Source organism: Schistocerca nitens, chromosome 12 (assembly GCF_023898315.1).
Source record: "Schistocerca nitens isolate TAMUIC-IGC-003100 chromosome 12, iqSchNite1.1, whole genome shotgun sequence".
NCBI lineage: Eukaryota > Metazoa > Arthropoda > Insecta > Orthoptera > Acrididae > Schistocerca > Schistocerca nitens.
Window position 1 is genome coordinate 177955741 of NC_064625.1, and position 20434 is coordinate 177976174.

Consider the following 20434-nt stretch of genomic DNA (forward strand, 5'->3'; position numbering starts at 1 on the left):
AACTTTCTAACCAGTTCAGATGGGAAAAGTATAAGTGTTATTAATTACATATAGAATCAGCTATCAATTTCCCTACACATATAGCTCAAGACAGTAGCGCTCTAATAGATTATGTATTTGTACAGCAAGAGGGTGCAAAACTAACATACGCTTTCCCATTGATAAATGGATTATCAGCCCATGATGTACAATTGATTAAATTAGAAAACACAGCAAGGTGTACAGTTCAGAAACCATGAAATAAAACTGTACGGTTGCTCAACCCAGTGTTTATTGAGCACTTCAGAGAAAATTTAAGAAATGTTAATTGGGGAGATGTATATAATGAGCCAAATGCACTTGTGCCTGGGCATGGCCCATGAGCTGATGTCTTGGCCACCCCTTCTCTAAAGATTTCTCCCCTTTCTACACTCCTCATTTCTTTCGTGATTCCTACAAACACTAACACATGTGCTCGTACTGATAAATAATTAAAATACAACCTACTGGTCAATTTTGATTAATGGGTACTAGGCCACGTTCCATAGCGTATTTCTGTGCGAAAGACTTCGTCCCTAAATCTGGAGGCACTACCAGAGGCACTACCAGAGGCAATAAGCACTGAGACATCAGTACCTTAACGAAACGTGAAAAGAAACCTGTCCGAGATTTCAATTTTTATGTATTCTAGAGCTTCCAGCAGATAAGGGCAATGCTACAATGCTAATGAAATAACGAACCTACTGCAGTATAACTGGCGTTGTATAACAACCAGGAAGGTACAGGGAGTTCAAAAGCAATCCTCCAACAGCAATGCTTTGAGAAATGCATCAGCTAGTGAAAGCCTCCTCGAATTCTCCCACAGACAATAAATGTCTTTTTAAATCAGATCTGGTCCCACCAAGATTGTGTGGTGTGCCAAAAATTCACCCATCATTCCATTAAGACCACTTGTTAGCGCTATGGACTGTTCGACAAGCATGGCTGCCAAGCACTTAGCAAGTCTTCTACAGTTCTCTGTAGCAAAAAAAGACATATAAAAGGTTTAGTTCATTTATGCAAAAAATAGAATCCTTCATGCTGAGCCCATCACATATTAGCCTATTTAGACATTCTATCACTGCTTACTAGAAGAAGGAATCGGTTGGCAGGACATATTCTGAGGCATCAAGGGATCACCAGTTTAGTATTGAAGGGCAGCGAGGAGGGTAAAAATAGTAGAGGGAGCACGATGTCACATATAGAAATTACACTCATAGGCAAAAAAAGGAACTATCTGAAAGGTCCAGAAACAAGTGGATGACTTATTCGAGAGAGAAGCTTCACAGATTAAGCAAGTCAATAATGCGTCCTTATGTAAGCAATGCATCCTGATGTAAGCAATTTCTCAGCTTCGCATTGATTGACAGAGTTGTTGGATGTCTCCCTGAGGAACATCATGCCATATTTTGTCCATATGGTGCGTTAGATCCTCAGAATCTCGACCTGGTTGGAGGTCCCTGCCTATTTGCTCCAATTATTCTCAATTGGGAAGAGGTCTGGCAAACTTATTGGCCAAGGTAGGGTTTGGCAAGTCCAAAGACAAATAGTAGAAACTCTCTCTATGTGTGAGTGGGCGTTATCTTGGAAAAAAGTTAGCCAATGATGGATAACCTAGAAGGGCAGCAGAACGCCATAGGCGAACGGATGTGCTGTAAGGGTGCCACAGATGACAACCAAAGAGGTCCTGCTGTGAAAACAAATGACAACCCTGAGCATCAATCCAGGTGGTCAGACCATATAGCGGACGACAGTAAGATTGGTATCCCACGACCATCTGGGGCATCTCTAGACGCGACTTCGGCCAGGAATCTCATTGACTGTAACAATGATGAGCCTCACTTCTAATTGAGCCCCAATGTCCGGCAAAGATGTGTCTGGAGGTGCCTTGGAGACTGGGGGGTATCAACCTGAGTGTCGCCCACTATAAGTCCCAACAACCGGGAGTGATGGTCTGGGCTGCCGTTCACTTTCATAGCAGGACCACTTTAGTAGTCACCCACACAGCAGAGCGGTATGTCGATGATATTCCACATCCAGTTTTGTTGCCCGTCATGGCAAGCCATACTGGCCTTACATATCAGCAAGGTAATGCCCGCCCACACTCAGAGCGAGAGTTTCTATTGCTCGCCAAACATACCTTGACTAGGAAGGGCGCCAAACCTCTCCCCAACTGACAACGTTTGGGGCATACTGGGTAGGGCCCTCCAACCATCTCTGGGATTTCATGACTTAACCTGCCAGCTGGACATGATTTAGTACAATGTCCCTCAGGAGGATATTCAACAGCTCTGCCAATAAATGCGAAGCCAAATAACTGCTTGCAGAAGGACCAGAGGCGGACCAAAGCGTTATTAACTTCGCTCAGTTTGTGAGGCTCTGGAATAAATCATCCAGTTTTCTGAAACTGTATTCATTACAACATTACAGGGAACACACTCAGCACAGTTACAGCGGAGTTCTATATGTAAAACTGGAAGGAACAGCTCATCAGCCCAGCAAGAAAAATCCCTATCGTTGGTTTTGTTATATTGATGACACTCATACTTCGTTATATAGCCTCATGGACAAAAAGAATTCAGAATTTCTAAACTTTCCGAATGATATTAGTTATAATATAAAATCCAGTATAGAGAAAGAGAAAGAAGTTGAAATATTTTAAAATGTACAGCTACTTAGAAAATCCACAGATGTTAGGCACAGAAGGTCTGCAAAAACCTCACTCACACATGTGCATACATTCACAAAAATTCCAGTCATTGTCACAAACTGAAAAGAGCAGTAATAAGAACATAGGTCGGCTTGGCTTAAATAATGTGTCACCAGAGTAGTTGGAGGAACGCTCCGACCATTTAAACACTACTTTCAGAATAAATTATTAATCTGAGAAAGAGATAAATAGGGCAGTAAGTCTATAAAGGTATGGAGCTTCTCATGAAGAAGAAACAAAGATTTACTCCCATTCGTAAAAGCAGTCATGGTTCACATGATCAGAGTACGAGGAGTACATAGTATTGATGCAGTGTTTATACCAATTACGAAGGAGCGTGAATGTTTCGAACACTGTAAAGAATGTACGGCCAGCACTTGCCGCAGGAGGGATATATAAATTGTCTTGCACACACAGTGAAGCACACATGTGTAGTACAAACAGAAGTACTCATTTCTTGCTTAAGGAACAGAAGAGCAGTTGTCATCTGCGAAATAGCAATAAATCAGCAGTCGCAGAACATCCACTCGGACCAGGGAAACTAAAAATTCGTCTCTGCAATACAGAACCAATATTACGTGCTTGAATTTACAGAGAGGGCATTCAAATTCCAAAGCACGAAATCAACTTTAACGGAAAGAAGAATGAGTGAAATTAGACTAGTTGCTGGCCTCAGTGCTGAATACAGAAACCAGCGCCAAGTGTTCCCCAGCAGAAGCTCGACAACACACGCACTCGTGACTCTGCGCTCTTAAGCAGCCGTCTGATGACGTCACAGTCCGACTGTGGCAGGGATCCGAACAAACAGTTCAGCTTGAAGAGTTTATAGAAGTTTCAAACTGCTGCCTGAGCCTTTATAGCCTCTGAAGATGTCTCCAGCATTTGGAGACGAAACGTTACAGACCTTTCCATTTTTTTTTTTTTAGTCATCTGTCTTCTCATTCGTTTGATGTGGTCCACTACAAATTCCTCTCCTATGCCAACCTGTTCACCTCAGAGCAGCACTTGCGACCTACGTCCTCAATTATTTGCTGGATGTATTCTCCAATTTCGTACCATGGAAGTCATTCCGTGATGTCTTAGCAGATGTCCTATCATCGTGTCCCTTCCACATATTCCTTTCCTCTTCCATTCTGCACAGAACCTCCTCATTCCTTACTTTGTAAGTTGACCCAATTTTCAGCATTCGTCTGTAGTACATCATCTCAAATGCTTTGATTGTCTCCTTTTCCGGTTTTCCCACAGTCCATGTTTCACTACCATTCAAAGTTCTGCTCCAAACGTACATTCTCAGAAAATTCTTCCTAAAATTAAGGCCTATCTTTGATACTAATAGATTTCTCTTGGTCAGGAATGCCTTTTTCGCCGGTGCTAATCTGCTTTCGATGTCCTCCTTGCTCCATCTGTCATTGGTTATTTTGCTGCCTAGGTAGTAGAATTCCTTAATTTGATATACTTCGTGACAATTAATCCTGATGTTATGTTTATCTCTGTTCTCATTTCTGCTACTTCCAATTCCTTTCGTCTTTCTTCGATTTATTCTCAACCCATATTTTGTACTCATTAGACTGTCCATTCCATTCAGCCCATCATGTAATTCTTCTTCACTTTCACTTTCAGGATAACAATGTCATCAGCGAATCGTATCATTCATGCCCTTTCAACTTGAATTTTAATCCCACTCCTGAACCTTTCTTTTATTTCCATCATTGCTTCATCGATGTACATACTGAAAATACGGGCGAGACACTACATCCCTGCCTAGATCTTTTAATCCGAGCATTCCATTCTTGGTGATCCACTCTTATTATTCCCTCTTGGCTTTTGTACATATTGTGTATTACCTGTCTCTCTCTACAGCTTACCCCTGTTTGTCTCAGAATTTCTAACACTTTGCGCCATTTTACATTGCTCAACATCTTTTTCAGGTCGACAAATCCTATAAACGTAACTTTATTATTCTTTAGTCTTGCTTCTATCACGGACAGCAACGTCGGAATTGCCTCTCTGTTGCATTTACCTTTCCTAAGGCCAAATTGATAGTCATCTAACTCATCCTCAATTTTCTTTTCCATTCTCCAATATATTATTCTTGTCAGCAATTTCGATGCATGAGCTGTTAAGCACACTGTTCGATAATTGTCGCACTTGTCAGCTCTTGCAGTCTTAGGGATTGTGTGGATGATATTTTTCCGAAAGCTAGATGGTATGTCGGCGGACTCATACATTTTATACACCAACATGAATAGTCGCTTTGTCGCCAGTTCCCCCCAATGATTTTAGACATCCTGATGGCAGGTTATCTACCGCTTCTGCCTTATTTGATCTTAAGTCCTCCAAAGCTCTTTTAAATTCCGATTTTATTACTGGATCTCCTCTCTCTTCTAAATCGACTCTTCTTTCTTCTTCTATCACATCAGACAAATCTTCCTTCCTCACGGAGGCCATCAATGTACTCATTCCATATATCCACTTCCTCCTCCTTTTTTGACGGTGAAATTCCCACTGCACTCTTAATATTACCACCCTTTGCTAACAATTTCACTCAAGGTTGCTTTGACTTTCTTATGCGCTGACTCAGTCCTTCCAACAATCATTTCTTTTTCGATTTCTTCACATTTTTCAGGCAGCCATTTCGTCTTAGCTTTCCTACACATCCTGTCTATTTCATCCCTCAGTGACTGGCATTTCTGTATTCCTGAATTTCCCTGAACATCTTTGAACTTCCTTCTTTCATCATGGGTAATAAAAGAAATACTTCAGTTATTTATTTTAATTCTCATGGTTTCTTTGCAGTTACTTTCTTTGTACCTATGTTTTTCTTTCCAACTTTTATTATTGTCCTTTTCAGAGATATCCATTCCTCTTCAAGTGGACTGCCTACTGGGATATTCCTTGTTGCTGTATCCATAGCCTTGCAGATCTTCAAGAGTATCTCGTCATTCCTTAGTACTTCTGTATCTGACACATTTGCGTATCGATTCTTTCTGACGTATCTCTTAAACTTCAACGTACTGTTTACCATTACTACATTGTGATATGAGTCTATATCTGCTCCTGCGTATGCCTTACAATCCACTATATCATCTCGGAATCTCTGTCGGACCATGATGTAATCTAACTGTAGTTCCCCATATCACCCAGCCTTTTCTAATTATATCGACGCGCAGGTCGCCGAAGTGGCGTCAAATCGAAAGACCTGCACCAGGCGAACGGTCTACCCGACGGGAGGCCCTAGCCACACGACATTACCATTTTTTTTCTAATTATACATCCTCCTCTTGTGATTAAGAGTATTCGCTATTACTAGCCGAAATTTATTACAGAACTGAGTTAGTCTTTCTTCTCTCTCATTCCCTATCCCAACCCCACATTCTCCAGTAACCATTTCTTCCACGTTTTCCCCTACAACTGCATTCCAGTCTCCCATGAGTATTGGAGTTTCATCTCCCTTTACGTACTGTATTACCCTTTCAGTACCTTCATATACTTTTTCTGTCATCTTAAGCTTCCGACGTCGGCATGTAGTATCTGAACTATCGTTGTCGGTGTTGGTTTGCTGTCGATTGTGATAAGCGTAACTGTATCACTGAACTGTTCACTGTAACACACTCTCTGCTCTACCTTCCTAAAGAATCCTACTCCCGTTATACTGTTTTCTGCTACTGTTGATATTACCAAAATAGCAGCCAAAAATACGACCGTCCCACCCCAAAGCAGAACCCATGGACAGAGACCTGCACCGGTGCCTGGTCGCCTACACAGCCTTGTACGACGATCCCCAGTCGACGTTCGAAACCTGTACTCGCCGGTGAACACAAGCCCACTCCACTGATCCAGGTTCCGTTTCACGTATCCCCTTAGGCAATTTCTTCGCACTCCAAGGTCCCAGGTACTTGTTTACTGTTGTTCGTAGTGGTCCCCTAGTGACCACATTCATCTAGTGGAACTGGCTACTTACTAACTGTGTCGACGAGCCTCCGAGTTGACACTAAACTGAGGGAGTACTTTTACAGATAGAGACTCGAGCAAAACACAAGCGGAACTGAGCCCACAGAGTTCTACCTCCTTGATACAGAGGCACACAGGCAGTCATATGTGCCCCTGGATTGGACCAAAATTTCCTGCAGCTACTTCCTTAATTACCTTGGTGTCTCCCTCTTCTGTCACTGTCATTTATGCAGCACTGCGCGGACCTGTGAAAGTCGTTTGGTTCTATTCTAAACCAACTGCACTACATTCCTGCAAAAAACTATGGAGAAAATGTAGACAAACAAAACAACGCTGCAATTTCTCTTGGTTATTGAGCTGTCGCATATTGTGCTAAAGCTTGGGAGAGTGGCACTCATACAGTTAAGACGTAAGGAGCCATGTTGACTATTAATGACATTGCTACAACAGCTCCCACTTAGGGGTTGCATGTTCTGTCAAATTTTGTCCCTGCTAATCTCACAATCGAGGATGCCAAGGTGCTAATTCCTAAGACAGAGTGCTATAAGAATTCAGTCCAACTGAGTAAGGTAGCGTAGTATGGTCTCTCTTGTCAAGAAAGGTCAAGATTCAACCTCATCCAAATGGCACAGGAGAGACATGGCAACGTCTTGAAAACGTGGTATTATAGTGGAAGTGCTGCTCGTGATTATGGCGCCCAGGAGCAGACGGTGAGCCATGTTGTGGGGGAGCGCCCACTCCGTGCCTTTGAAGGCTGTCTGCCGTGCTTGTCCAATCATAGTTCTGGCTGCATGTTTGTATGTGAATTCTTGTATTTCATCAGAAATGATCAGTTCGCCAGAATATGTTAGCAGACTCTCATACCAGCCGTAATTTACGCCAGAATTCCTGTCTGACACCTCGATTTGTCTCTAAGGGGCTGGCGACCTCTATCAATGGGAAACGTAAAAGCTGGAGAAAGGCAAGTTGAGTTTAGTTTTCACTATTCTATTCTACAAAATACAGTCAAGTTTCAGAGTATCATCTGTCACATAAGCTGACTCCATTTTATTTTGAAAGGTTGAACAACATGGAATGGAACGTGACAACGCTGCAAACGGCTGATCTGAGGCATCATATCCTGTCCCAGTCAGCGCATGCTGTTCGACGCATCACAAGAGCCACGTTAAGCAGGGTGAGATGTGAGAGGCGGCGTCTTTTTGAGTTTGAGTGGAGGAATAAAACTGGTGAGTATATTATTTGGAAGCTCGTTATTGTTAAATAAAGTGTAATGTGCTCATTTAGGTATTCTGTAAAAACTCTCGTCGAGGCTTATGAACACAAGATGATGGAGTTGCACCACATTTGAAAATTCAGTCCTAATAACAGTGCATAGAAATAAAAACATGAGAAGTAAATAATAATCACACTGGAGAAAAGAAACAGTTATCTAATCACACCCGATTGCATCTAACAAGAGAAGATCACCAACCTTGTCTCATATATGAGACGCAAACTTGCAAGGTGTGAGCCCCAGCTGTCTATGTCGCGCGGATATTTGGACCGTGATTATGAGTGTACGCAGTTAAGACCTTCTGAACACACAGCTTTTTAACGCCCGTGTTCCACATGTTTCTGGCACGCTCCGCTGCGTTCGCCCATTGCCGGAGCTCGAACTACTGTACGGTACGGTGAGTAAGAGGTTCGCGTTTATAGTGCCGGTCAACCGACAAGCGACAGTGTGGCACGTCCAGGAGCAGTATGCAGTGACGGTCAGATTGCCACGTTTAAACGTCAAAGCTCGCGACAGTTGTGACCGGTAAGCGTCGTTATAAGTGGCTATTCGACTAACTCTTACACGAGGCAAAAGAAACTCTATGAGCTTTTCTTTGTGCTACTATTTGTACCTTGCGATTTAGTTGCGGCAGTCATACAGAAGACCCGTTAAATGGAGAGAAGAATAGTTGATTGACGTTAGACTATTCTTTATGAGTGGATGGTGGTGACAATGATGACGATACCCTTTCACCACGATCATTTTCGTCAAACAACTTCATTGGCACAATGCGACGGAGACGTAAAATCACGAACTGACTGTTTAGGAAGCTTGCTTTGAAGAGGTAATATTGTCAGATTTTACCTGGCCTCTGTCCGTAACAGAGATCTGTGTGTGTGTGTGTGTGTGTGTGTGTGTGTGTGTGTGTGTGTGTGTGTGTGTGTGTGTGTGTGTGTGCGTGTGTTTTATAAAAAACTGTTGCAGAATATGTCCTAAAATATTGCTAAACAGTGTTGACCATATATGTGCATGGCATTGAAATACTATCTGTTCATATTGCTTACCCTTTTTTCATGTTAAATAACATGTGTTCTACTTGAAGAACAAAGTTTCGAAACACATGGGGCAGACGTGACCGGCTCCACACACGTCTTCCCACACTTGCGACATGAAGCGGGTCTGAGGGCTCTGGACGTCACCCCGCTGCACAGTACTCTGCACTCGTGCATCAGGCAGCTGCAGTGGGGCGGAGCCAGTGGCAGGCAACCTGTACCTACAGAACTTAAGATAATACTCATTTCAGATGTCTGAAATGAGTATTATCTTAAGTACGGCCATTTATTTTAAGAGGGGGCGGGTGTTTGGTATCTAGGGTTGAGATCTCGCAAGTGTACGTTTTTCTCCTTACAAAACAAGGTCGAGTTAGTTATGTTTATGTGGAAGGTTACAAGTAATTAACATGAAGGTTGAGGACAGATTTCATTCGATGTCAGATAAAGAGAGATCATGCTGACACAGGAGTAGAGCACACCGCCTCTAGCCTCAACAAGGGCCTGAGTTGGCCGACAAGGAGAGTCCACGAGTCTCTCCAGTTGTGTCGTGTTCAGCTGACGTCACTCAACAGGTCCCGTAGAGCCGCCAGACCGCCGCTGTCCACACGCTGGAGCCAGACATCTGCTGTGAGGCTGAGACGGGATGGCTTAGCGGGCATGTCGGGATGCGGCAGGACGGCTGAGTGTTCGGCAGTCCAGCCAGGAGCGTGTCCACGCCGTCTGTGAACACGGCTGCTGTCTTGGGAGCGTCCCCAGGGCACTCAGCATGAAGGTAGCGCACAGGTCCGGATTAAAAAATCACTATGCGATGTGATGCGATCTAGACTGCTCGCTCACTAAACTTCAGCACAGATCTCTGACACGTGACGTTTTAACACTCCCGTTCATTGTCGTTGCGATAAAGGTGACAATGCTGGAAGGTACTGTAACTTTTACGAAATTTTTAGACCTTTAATACCATACGCTGCAGAGTGTACGGGGATCCACTACACGATGCCAAACCCAGCAGAACAGACACTAAGAGTCGCAAGAAACGACAGAGCCCGTGTCCTTAGAAATAGTGCAAAGTGCGTTATAAAAAGTAGCGGTATTTGGCACATTGTGTACATTTATTTACTTCTTTATGCGTTTATTCCACCTGATAAAATTAAGACATTCGTGCACACTCTTACATATAACCTGACATCTCAATGAGTCAACATTACGACATGCGAAGTACACGGGCAGCACGCGGTAGTGATAAATATACTACTTCTGCTAACAACAACAACAACAACAATGGAGACACATAAGAACACACGTTTCTCTTGATGGGACATGTACAACTGTTGATACACATCCCAGTGATAAAATCAACTGCTGATGTATAATTTTGCAAGTGTAGCAGGTATTGTCACTGATGACAGAAATTAATGTATGGGGTTTCATAAATTCCACATGTTATGCTTTATATCAGAATACACATACTACAAAATTGTAGATCTGCATCTTTAAGTTGACTTAGATGTAAAACAGTGTAACTGTTTCAAACTGTGGATGCATTACTTTTACATGTTTGTTCGCCTTTCTTTTAACAAATTACATAATGATAAAAATATCAAAACTTTACGTACTGCAATTACATAACATTATTGCTTCAGTACAAACAGTCTGCACACGACGTTTGGCCTTGGAGCGGAGTGGAAGAGAGGGGAGTCCCTTTCTCTCTCCCTCTGTCGCTCTTTGTTTTAACTCGAAACCGTCGGTAGCTATAGAAAGATCTCGCTTCCCCACGGGAGGTATGCTTCGAAAATGATCGAGGCACAGGAAATTTCCATCTGAGGTTACGTCCTGGTAAGGCTCTTGTTAATACTCATACTTCTGTATTTATGGGAAGAATTGTCCGATTATCTATGTCTAGAAGTCGAAATCTATCGTTTTCTAAATCCTGCTCTTCTATTGTGTGGAACACCTAGGGCCAGATATAAGCTCAGATGTCAACTGAATTGCGATGAAGAGTGGATTGAAGTTTAAGAGAATGGTCTGGAAGAACAAAATGCGGAAAGGAGTGGGACACTAAAGTGCAAAGCAATCACGAAAGTCATTTGAATTTCTCTTGGTCTGTAGATATTACGTTGATGAATACCACACAGGCAGTTCATTTGAACAGAAATGGACACCTATGAAAAGGGTATCGTAGAAATAGGACAAACAAAGATAGACATAAGGAGCTAACGGAAAAGAACCTTGGGAAACAGAAAAAAACACAGCAATTGATCAGAAAATCATTGGCGAAAGTGTCAACCAAGAATTATTGAAGTTGGCGTCTAGAATATACGAGAACGGTGGTATACCATTAGACACCACCATGAAGATAAGAGCAGAAACTTGCAGGCCTATCGCACAACTAGCATAACACCTCATGTATGGGATTTGTCGACAGGACTAATATATACAGAGGAATGGAAAAGATAATAGAAAATATGATAGATGACGATCATTTTGACTGTCAGAAGGCTAATAGCATGAGAGGGCGGTACGTCTGATATTGTGACTGATGACAGAAACAAAACTTGGAAAATAAAATGGCCACATTCATAGACCCTATAGACCTAGAAAAAGCATCCGGAAATGTAAACTTCTGCAAGATGTTCGAAATATTGAGAAAAATGGGAGTAAGTTGCAAAGAAATACGGGTGATACGTACAAGAACCAAGAGGAAACAATAAGGTTGCATGACCAAGGACAAAATACTGTCCCATCTTCCTACCAAAGCGTTTGGTATGTTCCATTCTTCACCGAATCTGCTGAGAACCTCATCATTTTTTCTTTTATCAGTCCATCTAATTTTCGGCATTCTTCTCTAGCACCACATCTCAAACGCATCGATTCTCTTCCGTCCCGGTTTTCCCACTGTCCATGTTTCACTTTCACAGAATAATGTGCTCAAAACTTAAGGGGTAGATTTTGGGAAAGTCACCCAGAACTGTGGGTCAGGGGAAACTTACTGTACGAGATGAGAAGGGAAGACTAGTTGTTGAGGACTGCATCGGACGAGATTTGAAAACCTAAGAGCTTAAGACGAGGTGATTTGCACGACAGAGATTACTGCTAAAACATTGATCACAAGTTATTAAGAGTGAGAAGGTAAGCACATTGTACATAACAGAGGTGGGATGGGGCGGTGAAAAATAGATGGGAATGACAATGAAAGATGCAGGAAACTGAAACGGAGTGAAGCAAAGAGTAGTTACAGTGATAGAAAGCTGGATGGCGAGAACCAAGGACACGTTGTAAAGTTAGTTCTCACCTACGGAGTCCTGAGATACTGGTGTCTGGGGGAGGAATCCAGGTGGTGAAACAGGCGCTGGTGTCACGAATGTCACGTTGTAGAGCGTGCTCTGCAACAGGATATTGTGAGTTACCAGTATATACCCTCAGCCTATGCCCATTCATCCTAATTGATAATGTGATGGTAGTCATGCCTATGTAGAAGGCTAAACAGTGTTTACGTAGTAGCTGGAATATGACTTGTATCTTTTCACAGCTGGCTCTCCCTTTGATAGAATATGTTTTACCAGTTACAGGGCTATTATAGGAGGACACACTCTTGTTAACTCGGGGTCAATGTTTTAGCAGTAATCTCTGTCTTGTATATTACCCTATCTTCCACCTTTAAGCTCCCTGAATGCGGTCCCCAACATTCCTTCTCACCTTGTACGGTAAGTCTCCTCTGACCCGCAGTTCTGGGTGACTTTCCCAAAATCTACCCCTTTTCCCCCTTTTCCTAGACCTGTCCAGTCCTTTTCCTTAACCCTTCTTCCTTCTGTTTCAACCCTTTTACCTGCAGAAGGAGCCACTGGCTCCAAAAGCTTGCCAATCACAACAGTTTCTATGTGTGTTCTCTGCCGCTGCTTCGTGAGTCGATTCTTTTATCTATCCTATTAAATAATTTTATCAATGATTGTTTGATTTCGTTGTTACAAAACTGACAGTTGATGTTAGTTGACTTCGTTTGGCCATGAACATCCTCTTTGAATGTTCTTCTCTACTCTATGTTCTCTTTCATTTTTCCATTATGAGTTAGTTTGTCCTTGGTTAAAATGGCTCTGAGCACTATGGGACTCAACATCTGTAGTCATTAGTCCCCTAGAACTTAGAACTAGTTAAACCTAACTAACCTAAGGACATCACACACATCCATGCCCGAGGCAGGATTCGAACCTGCGACCGTAGCAGCCTCGCGGTTCCAGACTGCAGCGCCTAGAACCGCACGGCCACTTCAGCTGGCTACTTTGTCCTCAAGGTAGCAGAATTTTTTCAGTTCGTCTTGATCCTCGTCTATAATTCTGACATTAAGTTGATCACTGATCTGATTTCTGCTAGACCTCATTAATTTAATCTTTCTTTCATTTAGTCTTAATTCGTAGAGTCTACCCATTAGATTGTTCATTCTACTCAACATCTCCTACTGTTACCTCTGACTTCCATTGAGAACGGCAATGACATCAGCTATTCCTGTCACTGATAACCTTTCAAGATGAATTTTAATTCCATTTCTGAACCCCATTTTTAATTCCGTCATTGCTTCTTCGATGTACAGATTGAATCGTAAGGGCGATTAGATGTATGTCTTTTATCTCTCCTAACCTAATCTGTTTGTTATTGGTCTTCCTACTTTATCCTCTTGTTTGATGTACAAATTGCACGTAACCCTTCTTTCCCTAGAGGTTACACCCATTTTCCTTAGAGTTTCGGAAATCCTGCAACATTTTAAATTATCGTAAGATTTTTATCTAATTACAAATCCTACGGACATGCCTAGATTTTCCTTAAGTCTCGCTTTAACCATCAATCGCCAACTGAGAAGTCCTTCGCTGATGCCTTTATCTTTCCTAAAACCAAATTGATCGTCATCTAGCACTTCCTCAATCTACTTTTTCCTCTTATATACATATTCTTGTCAGCAACTTGAGTGTGAGAGCTCTTTAGGTAATTGTGCGGATGTCCTCGCACTTATGTGTCCTTGAACATACAGAACTATGTGAATGATATTTTCAAGAGATACTGATTGTTTATCTGGAGAACCAGTTTGAATAATAATTTGGCTTCCAAATTTCTGAAAAATTTTCGAAATTCCTAAGAACTCTTCCACATGCCTTCCACATGATTTGATCGCGAGTCTTCCTGACCCCTGTTTGTTTCTGTGGGCTGCAGAGGTAGGCACCTCGACGACCGCTGCTTCCCGTGACGTCTCACGAGGCCACCTGAGGACAGAGCAGCGTCCACCTGACCGCCACAGGCAAAAGCGACTCCCGCCGCTGAACACCACAGAACGCCCTACACTATGCTGCTTGTGGTGTCAGTGGTAGCCACAGATCTCAACCCAGGTTACACCGGTCTGTCTGTGATGGCTGGTGAACTTCTCCCAACCCGTTGCTATACATTCTGCAGTCGTTGCCCTACAGCCAGATACCAGTGTAATGTGTACGATGCTCTCAAGTCCCTCATGCCGATGATTCGTTTTTTTTACAAAGTCATTAAGATGCGCGTTCTTTGGACTTTCTCTTTTGCGATTTGCGCTGAGTAATTCCAATAGCATTAGGAACAGAACAAACATCGTGTACACACATCATTCTCCATCTGTAGCAATGTCTTTTTTTTACTGAAAGTGGGCTCGCATAAGAACGAAATGCCAAAAATCTGGCACAGGCATAAAAATAATGCAGTATTTTTCTTAAAGACGTTCTGTCTGCCATTAACTGTAACATTATTTGTTTTCACGACTACATTTTCGATCCTATGCCCTTTATACAGGTATACAGCAATAACCGAAAAGTGAAATGCAGATGGCATGTATAGAACGCCACTATCCTCCCATACATGAGGCAGTTATATTACAAAAAATGCTAAAAACAGCACATCACTTGCATCGGGCCACTGGAGGTGTCAAAATTTACAAATCTTCTGACGTGTATATATATATACACTCCTGGAAATGGAAAAAAGAACACATTGACACCGGTGTATCAGACCCACCATACTTGCTCCGGACACTGCGAGAGGGCTGTACAAGCAATGATCACACGCACGGCACAGCGGACACACCAGGAACCGCGGTGTTGGCCGTCGAATGGCGCTAGCTGCGCAGCATTTGTGCACCGCCGCCGTCAGTGTCGGCCAGTTTGCCGTGGCATACGGAGCTTCATCGCAGTCTTTAACACTGGTAGCATGCCGCGACAGCGTGGACGTGAACCGTATGTGCAGTTGACGGACTTTGAGCGAGGGCGTATAGTGGGCATGCGGGAGGCCGGCTGGACGTACCGCCGAATTGCTCAACACGTGGGGCGTGAGGTCTCCACAGTACATCGATGTTGTCGCCAGTGGTCGGCGGAAGGTGCACGTGCCCGTCGACCTGGGACCGGACCGCAGCGACGCACGGATGCACGCCAAGACCGTAGGATCCTACGCAGTGCCGTAGGGGACCGCACCACCACTTCCCAGCAAATTGGGGACACTGTTGCTCCTGGGGTATCGGCGAGGACCATTCGCAACCGTCTCCATGAAGCTGGGCTACGGTCCCGCACACCGTTAGGCCGTCTTCCGTTCACGCCCCAACATCGTGCAGCCCGCCTCCAGTGGTGTCGCGACAGGCGTGAATGGAGGGACGAATGGAGACGTGTCGTCTTCAGCGATGAGAGTCGCTTCTGCCTTGGTGCCAATGATGGTCGTATGCGTGTTTGGCGCCGTGTAGGTGAGCGCCACAATCAGGACTGCATACGACCGAGGCACACAGGGCCAACACCCGGCATCATGGTGTGGGGAGCGATCTCCTACACTGGCCGTACACCACTGGTGATCGTCGAGGGGACACTGAATAGTGCACGGTACATCCAAACCGTCATCGAACCCATCGTTCTACCATTCCCAGACCGGCAAGGGAACTTGCTGTTCCAACAGGACAATGCACGTCCGCATGTATCCCGTGCCACCCAACGTGCTCTAGAAGGTGTAAGTCAACTACCCTGGCCAGCAAGATCTCCGGATCTGTCCCCCATTGAGCATGTTTGGGACTGGATGAGGCGTCGTCTCACGCGGTCTGCACGTCCAGCACGAACGCTGGTCCAACTGAGGCGCCAGGTGGAAATGGCATGGCAAGCCGTTCCACAGGACTACATCCAGCATCTCTACGATCGTCTCCATGGGAGAATAGCAGCCTGCATTGCTGCGAAAGGTGGATATACACTGTACTAGTGCCGACATTGTGCATGCTCTGTTGCCTGTGTCTATGTGCCTGTGGTTCTGTCAGTGTGATCATGTGATGAATCTGACCCCAGGAATGTGTCAATAAATTTTCCCCTTCCTGGGACAATGAATTCACGGTGTTCTTATTTCAATTTCCAGGAATATATATATATATATATATATATATATATATATAATTTTACATGTGTATTCTTTGTACCACATTAAAAACAAAGTTATAAATTGCATTCACAACAACTTTCGTACATGAATTGATCCGGTGGACAAATAAAAAGAAAATGGAGTACAAAAAAAGAGATAAAAACATGTGATGGGATACATGTCACACATTACAGAACATTATGTCTATCATCATATAATTGTAAAATGTACTGTTAATATGTAAGGTACTATACCAGTACAAATGTAGTCATACATTTCCATGGTCCTTAGAAAGTTTAGGCCGAGAATGACTTTTTCAGCTACACTTGCAAAACACCTTATTCAATTTTTTACTGAATTACTAAAATATATTACTTATGTTAAAATAAATACATCCTAAATATAAAAAGTTTATGAGTGGACATAATTCTTCCTCATTTCCATACATATCATACAACTCACGGGAAACGTTGCAAAGACTACTCATATTATAAAACCAGCATAGACACAATTCTGTGCAAATCGTTACGTCCTATGCTTGTCAGTAAGTCAAAGTCAAATAGCTAAACTATACAGTCTCATTTATGTTACTTTCTATTAATAGCACGTAAAACTGACTGGAATTTATCTCGAGGTCTCTTATTTCTTAAATCTGTCTTATTGTTGGGCAAGCTGTGTGGGTGATTTTTGAAATAGTTGTATATTTCCACTTCTTCAGGTATTTTGATACTTCTACCATTAGGTTAATTTTTATTACTGGATCTACGTTAGGTGATGGTGCTCCTCTCTCTTTGCTTGATGTGCTCTTTAAATTTGTCGCTGGAATATGAGCTTTGTGTCCGGTCAAGGTGTCCATTCTGTAACTCATACGATTACTGACATTGTATATTGATCTAGTTTCAAAAGGTAAATGCTACCTGCATACACTTTGTGGGGGCAGAAAGGGAAAGCTGTGCTTCCTACAGAAGTCTGATCCACTGGCTTGTTCACCAGTCCGTCGTCTCCCGTCTTGTGCAGCACTCCAGGACCAGGCGACTGTTTTCCGGAAAGGACTCTCCAGCTACTGGCGGGACTTGGCGCCGCTGCTCTCACTCGATGCGACGCACGCCTCACAGCTGTTGGTTCCCCTCGCATTCGAACGTATGGTAAGTGGAGTTTTTTCCTCCTCTTATAAACTGTATTAAACGTACAGGGGGTGAGAAAATGACACACACCACCTGGTCAGTTCTTGGAGAGTGTTTCCCAGTTTACCTTCTTCACACTGTAGCTATTGAAACGTCCCCTTAGAACAATTTATACAAAACTGTGCTTAACCTGACACACAATATTATTTAGCGCAACGCAATCTGACTTTCAAAAATCCCTACAAAAGAATGGCCCTGACTAACATTAACCTATACCTTTCACAAATCACTTACCTCACAAAAATCTTCGTTACTCGAACTACTGCAATACAGCGAGCGCCACTACTGCCAGCTAAATAAGAGATTCAAACTACGGAAGTCACTAACTACTGATAGGGATAGTTAGCAAATGAAAGATTTTAATAGAGAACAAACACTGTATTTACCTTAATAATCATAATATATATAGCAGTTCAATTTCAAAACTTCCGCCATCTCTCTCCCCACATCCACCACTGCTGGCGACTCACCTCCAACTGCGCAACGCTACGCGCTGTTCACATCCAGTTTGCTAGCTACTTCTTTAACAGATCAGATAACTTTGCATCCGGTCCTGCTTTAGAAGCTGAAGCATGTTAGCTTCATATTGAATGGAGAGTGGTCTAGAGTCTCAGTGTGGCATTTCAAGTCTCCATCAGCATCTTCTCTTCCTAAGAATCCCTACTCCATATGGAAGGCCTATTACTTCTCTCAACATGGAGGTTCGTCAACTTCAAATCTCGTAATGAACCTCTTGTATACATACCACATAATTTATACAGTTCGTTGCAACTGCTCAAACTCTTCCCACCTTAACATTCACGTGACCATTTCCCAGACGATAGCGCAGCTGACACTTGTGGCTCGACGCCATTGGCGGCCCCCTGTGCTCACCACTGCCAGCCAGCACTGTCCGTGTGACACGGCAATGCCCCAGCCGCCGCAGCCACAGAGGACGCGCGTCAATAACGAAAACCTGCAGTTGGGGTCCACCAGTTAGCGCGTGTTGCGTCTGCGAGTGGCTTTGTTAAAGGCACTGTGCTACTACAGTCACAAGCGGAATATCTGGTGAATGCGTCAAGGCCAATGAAAATCTGTGCCAGACTAACGTGAAACCGGATGCTGCTTTCTGAGAGCATTCATCTCAGTCGTTAGCATTTCTGCACGTGTCTCGTGGCCTAACTCGAACCATTATCGAGTCTGAATTCTCTGTCTATGATTTATGAACACTACCACCAGTGATTTTCCCACTACCGATAATAACAGTTATGTGGTCTTAACACATACACTGGACTCGCATTCGGGAGGACGACGGTTCAATCCCGTGTCCGGACATTCTGATTTAGGGCACGGCCGACTTCCTTCCCCATTCTTCCCTAATCCGATGAGACCGATGACCTCGCTGTATGGTCTCCTTCCCCAAACAACCCAACCTTAACACATAGAATGGCCACTGTGCATTATGACTGTTTGGATTCTGACAGTAGTATACATGGAAAGCAACAGGACGCAGTATGATCTGTGTCTTTGTGTAACTTTTGGTGGCGTATGTAGCAACGTGCCAGTCCCTAAAGTATCGTGTGAGCCTCATTTTGGATCCTTTGAGAAGAGAATTAGGCGATACCTGTTTTAGTGAACTGAAAAGGTTCTGGGTAGATTAAATCTTTTTCCTATAAATATTACGGATGTTTGCGGGATGGTAATTTCAACGATTGATAGTTGCGGGTTCCGTATTTAAGAATGGTTTCTGCCGACATCGTATCATGTCCTGTCATTGCATCTTGTTTTCGTTACCATACTCCAAGCATTTCACTGCAGCAAAGGCAATTTACCTGATACGTATCCAATATTTTGTAGAGTTAGTACCTCACAGCTTGCGAGAATGTTTAAAGGACGACTTCTTTATTACATTTGCGGTGCAGATACGCTTCGTTGGTCATACACTGCACCTGCTTAGGAAAAGTGTAATTGCGAAAAGTTATTCCGTGAAACCAATGTTGTACAGATAGTTCCGATTTAAAGACACACTTTGCTTTCTGAAATAAACTTAAGTCTTCAGACAGCTGCAGCAGTCTTGAGGTATTCGTATTCGAGATAATTCCTCTCGTGGTTCTTCACTACAGCCCTACAGAGTAGTACGGCAAAGCGTGCTGTGGCCCAGGTAACGACGCAGCTTACGATTTTGACCCTGTGCCCCTGGTAACTGGGCTCTCACATCATACTGTGTGCAAATATGTATGTATGTACAGAATAGTTCAAATGGCTCTGAGCACTACGGGACTTAACTTATCAGGTCATCAGTCCCTAGAACTTAGAATTACTTAAACCTAACTAAACTAAGGACATCACACACATTCATGCCAGAGGCAGGATTCGAACCAGCGACAGTAGCAGTCGCGCGGTTCCAGACTGAAGCGCTTAGGACCGCTCGGCCACACCGGCCGGCATAGATTAGGTCTAGACGGCAGAAAGCGCAGTGGCGCCATGGCAAGGACGACGGATTCAACGTATTGGAGGGTGCAGATATAAAAGTGTGCACCACCTTCCAATTCACTGCTCCTGCACAACGAGGGAAATTCTGAATTTTATTTTTCGTTTTCTATACTGCTTGTCGACGTACTGGTAAGAGTCGACTGCAGCCACGTGTCACCACTACAGTGATTTTGGGTTTGTCTGTGCGCTGCACCCCCTACTGTGTGGACTCGGCCCGTGTCGCTCGCTGGCCTCCCTCGCCCTGTGTTGTCGTGACGCCCACAGCCGGGCTGTCGGAAGCGCAAAGCGGCTCAGACCACAAACGGGATGTTAGCTGCCCGCTGACCGCTAACCGCACGCTGTCACTGCGAGGACGTGACGCACGTCCCACACACACACACACACACACACACACACAGACACACAC

General features: G+C 43.7%; 1 protein-coding gene across 1 annotated transcript in view; it reads left to right on the forward strand.

The window, feature by feature from the left end:
• LOC126215165 (uncharacterized) overlaps window positions 1–20434 on the forward strand; it is a 76079-nt gene that overhangs the window by 20406 nt on the left and 35239 nt on the right. Inside the window, exons 3-4 of the mRNA XM_049941834.1 lie at window positions 7739–7905; window positions 17390–17517. Of these exons, the coding sequence (XP_049797791.1) occupies window positions 7739–7905; window positions 17390–17517 (295 nt within the window). The remainder of the gene's footprint in view (window positions 1–7738; window positions 7906–17389; window positions 17518–20434) is intronic.